General features: G+C 38.0%; 1 protein-coding gene across 1 annotated transcript in view; it reads right to left on the bottom strand.

The window, feature by feature from the left end:
• LOC107088930 (chromosome unknown open reading frame, human C16orf89) overlaps positions 1-3,920 on the bottom strand; it is a 10,748-nt gene that overhangs the window by 1,710 nt on the left and 5,118 nt on the right. Inside the window, exons 4-5 of the mRNA XM_015381398.1 lie at positions 2,399-2,503; positions 1,143-1,232 (exon numbers count right to left, since the gene is read on the bottom strand). Of these exons, the coding sequence (XP_015236884.1) occupies positions 1,143-1,232; positions 2,399-2,503 (195 nt within the window). The remainder of the gene's footprint in view (positions 1-1,142; positions 1,233-2,398; positions 2,504-3,920) is intronic.

A 3,920-nucleotide genomic window follows, 5' to 3' on the forward strand; every position in this document is an offset into this window, starting at 1 on the left:
GTTATTTCCACAGTTGTGGTCTTGACCGGTCTTGAAATAAAATGCCGAGTCCTCAGCGCCATCTTCTCAAAATTTGCTTCGACATCCAATTTTAATATTTTCATCAAACACTAATTAAGATTCATGTGGATCTTTTTCACACTGGAAAAAATCAAAATCTACATAATTCATTTTTTTCTTAAAATAGGTGCATTTGTTCTTGGATTGAGGAGGTAAAAGAGACATTTTCAATAAGAAAACACAATTACATTGTCTTATTTCAAGTGCATCTTATCTAATTATCTTATTTTAAGAGTAAAAATACTCATTCTATTGGCAAACTATCTTATTTACCTACTAAAATTAAGGGTAAATACACTTAATTTAAGGAATGTTTACTTTATCTGCTCAGTTTATTTACCTGACTGATGTCAGCTTTTCTCAAACCCCAAATTCTTGGTGGGAAAAGAGAAAGTAGAACTACTCAGAGTAACTGCTAACTACTCAGGGTAGGACGGTTTCACCTGCAACGCCACACAATTCTCCTGAGATAGAGGTGTTTGTAGAGCAGACATAAGTTCTTCCTGCCAGATTCTTTCTCATGTTTATTCATAACATGTTAGTTTAACCAAAGTGTCTAATTAATTTTGACTACTTTCCATTATTGTGAGTAAGGAGGAACAGACTCTGTCCAGGCAGAACGGGGCTGATTACGGTGCAGAAAGGGCCGTATGATGAACTGGTCTCTCTTTGCAAAGATAAAATAAAGTTCTGACTGAGAGAAATCCATCGATCTCTGTTTATTTAACTGGGATGAATAGTTGACTACTTTTTTCTCACTACACAGACATTCTCCTTTGGTTTGAGTGTTTGTATACACTGGAAAAAATCGAAATCTAGATAAGTCATTTTTTCTTAAAATAAGTGCATTAGTTCTTGAATTGAGGAGGTAAAAGAGACATTCTGCCAATGGAACGAGACAATTTACACTTAAAATAAGAAAACACAATAGCATCGTCATATATAACGAACTTCTCGACTCATTGACATTTAAACCTATGACAATAATCTCTTAACCACGTTAACGTCCAAAATGGAGGATATCAATGCGGAAATCGGCCGCAGTTACGCAATCGTGTTATTTAGAGATGAAGGAAACTGACCTGGAAGTATCTTCTCCCTCCGTTTGACTCTCCTGTGAGGCTGAAGCTGCTCCAGCAGCTCATCTCCTATAATCTGCGAGATGAAGCTCTCTGGGGAAAGATGATAAAAACAGCAGCTCGTCAGAGAGACGCCTCAAAGCCACCGACAGATGTTGGGTGATCAGGGGTATATAAGAGCTAAAAAAGGCACGTAAGCCCGGCGGGCCCGGTAAAGGGCCCAACTGACACCAGCTGATGTTTGTTTATTTATACAAATGGCTCAGAAACAGTCACATGGTGTTTCATCCACACACCTTCCAAATGGGACTTTAAAGTTTCTAAAACATTTTTCAAAATAATTTTTTCACAAATACGTTTTGTTTCATAGCTGTGTAAACAAATAAAATTAGATTTAAAATTCCACCTGAGTTGCAACAGCAGGTATTCATTTTAAGCCCCACACCCATCCCCCCGCCCCACAATGGCCGCCATCATTGGAAACTAGAGGCTCTGTAAACAACCCAATCCATCCCAGAAGCATGATTCGTTCTGCACATGCGCATCCAGATATACGTCCGGCTCGTCCTCGATTTTATTTTCTTTGTCTCTTCCCGACCTGCACCGGAAATGCGATCCTACGCTACTTCCGCTTGCTAACTTTTTCGGCTTTGGACTTAAACATGAATCTATTCTTTTTGCGTTTTATGTTTTCGTTTCGTTTTAACCTTATGCTATAAAGTGCGTAATCTAAAGAAAGAAAACATGGTTTATTCGTATTTTGCCAGTCTGATGATGACGTCAGTGAAGCAGTTTAACGAGGAGAATGTAAAAAGCATTCAAATTCTCTCACAAAAGTCATAAAACATTATTTTAAAGATTTGTATTTCTATTTTTTAGTGAGTTAAGGATAGAAATAAGTAGTTTTGGTACCATAATAACATTATTTATGGACATCCGGATGAATATCTCAGGCTCAGACCTTTCCAAGGAGGGGTCAGAGGTCATTGTGAGACCATTTCAGGTGATGTAACTGGCATGCGTTACATAAGCTTGCTCTGTTATTCCTATTTCTATTCAGTTTAGTGATTTTTATTGGTAAATTTCAATGAAACAACGGCTAAATCTCAGGAGCAAAGGCTTATTTAACGCCTTTGTACCCATCTGGTTTACTTTAAATTAGAGTTAATCTGCAAAAGAGAGAAAAAACCTGATGGATCTGATCATGCTTACATGTTTAGAGCTTCTTAGTAACTCCTGGGAAAAAACCAAGTACTCACTGTCCCTCCCGAAACAGCCGACTTCATCGTCTTGCAGCCTGAGAATGTGCTGCAGCCAGTCGGTTTTGTGGAAATCAGAGAATCCAGCTAATCCACAAATTAGGACTGCAAACAAAAAGAAGAGGAAGGAAGTTTTGACATTTCTTCAAAGCACTTTTTCCCTCATATCAGGAAAATATGCAATCAAATAAAAACTCCTCATGATCTCGGTGAAGAGTTTTAGAGTTGTTTTTTTATCTATGAAGCAGTCATGTTGCGGTCATGAAGATGTTGGAGCAGGACTGGGAACAGACCCGTCATGCAGACGACATTCTTTGTGGTGCAACTCCAAAATGCACCATGTCCCTCCACCAGGGGCGGATATAGGAAATGTGGGACCCTAGTCAAAGACAAGCAGGGGCCTTCTGAATGGAGAAGACATAAAACAGACTCATTCTACCCATTCTCTCTAATCCTGCTCCGTTGTTCAGGCCTCTGGATAAATGCAGAGAAGAACTCAGCGAATGGATGAACTAAATGTTCTTCAGCTGATTTAAACTAACCATTATTCTACAAATCGATTAATCCGTCCATTATTTTTTCAATAAATAACCTGACGGCTAAAGATTCCTTAAAGAAGATTTTTCACTAAATTAAACCGGGTAAATCTAAAACTTTTCCACTTGTGGACTTCTGGATAAAGCGGATTGACAGATAAAATTTCTTTTTGCAAAATGTTTATAAATATTTTTATAATTTTGATATAATTATTGCTCTAAGTGGGTCACTCCGTTAACTAAATGTATTTTATAGAGTCTCTGTACTTCAGGTAATGATTAATCGATTACTAAATTAAATGATTCATTCACTAATGGATTAATCCCGTTAATTGTTTCAGCCCTAATTTAAGCTAAAGTGAGTTTTAGGACCAATAGGAAGAGCATTTCAAAGTTAGCACCCAGCTTCAGCTGGAGAGAAGCAATCAGGCTCCATAATCTGGACTCAGATTATAATCAGCCTGAACCTTCAGAGGCTCATAAAGACAGGAACAAAGTGGACCTTCTATCATCTAAAGGATTAAAGGACAAACGTTGAAAAACTATTTCCTGTTTCACTCATCTTTAGCAGAATTGATCCCTGCAGCTGATCCAGAAAGCTGCTGCCTGCGTCCTCACTAGAACTAAGAAAGAGCAGAACATCAGCCCAGATTTGAAAATTCAGTGATTTATAAAATACTTTAATAAATCACTGAATGGCTGAGCTCCAAAATACATTATAGACTGGGCAGAGGAGAAGACAACACATAGCACAGCCCCATTCTACAGATAGATAATTGTTAATAGAATAGACATCCATTATCTGTTCTAGGTTGTGTCCCTCTCTTCTTGTCCCTTTTCTTCTTGTTTTCCTCTCTATGTTTTGTGACACACTAATATTATCAGCGTTCTGATGGCATTTTAGCCAAAGGATGTAATAACTATTAATGGAAACAGAGTTTTATGGGGCCCCCAGAAACTTGGGGCCCTAGGCAACTGCCTAGTTT

Source organism: Cyprinodon variegatus, unplaced genomic scaffold (assembly GCF_000732505.1).
Source record: "Cyprinodon variegatus isolate N-32 unplaced genomic scaffold, C_variegatus-1.0 Scaffold233, whole genome shotgun sequence".
Lineage (NCBI taxonomy): Eukaryota > Metazoa > Chordata > Actinopteri > Cyprinodontiformes > Cyprinodontidae > Cyprinodon > Cyprinodon variegatus.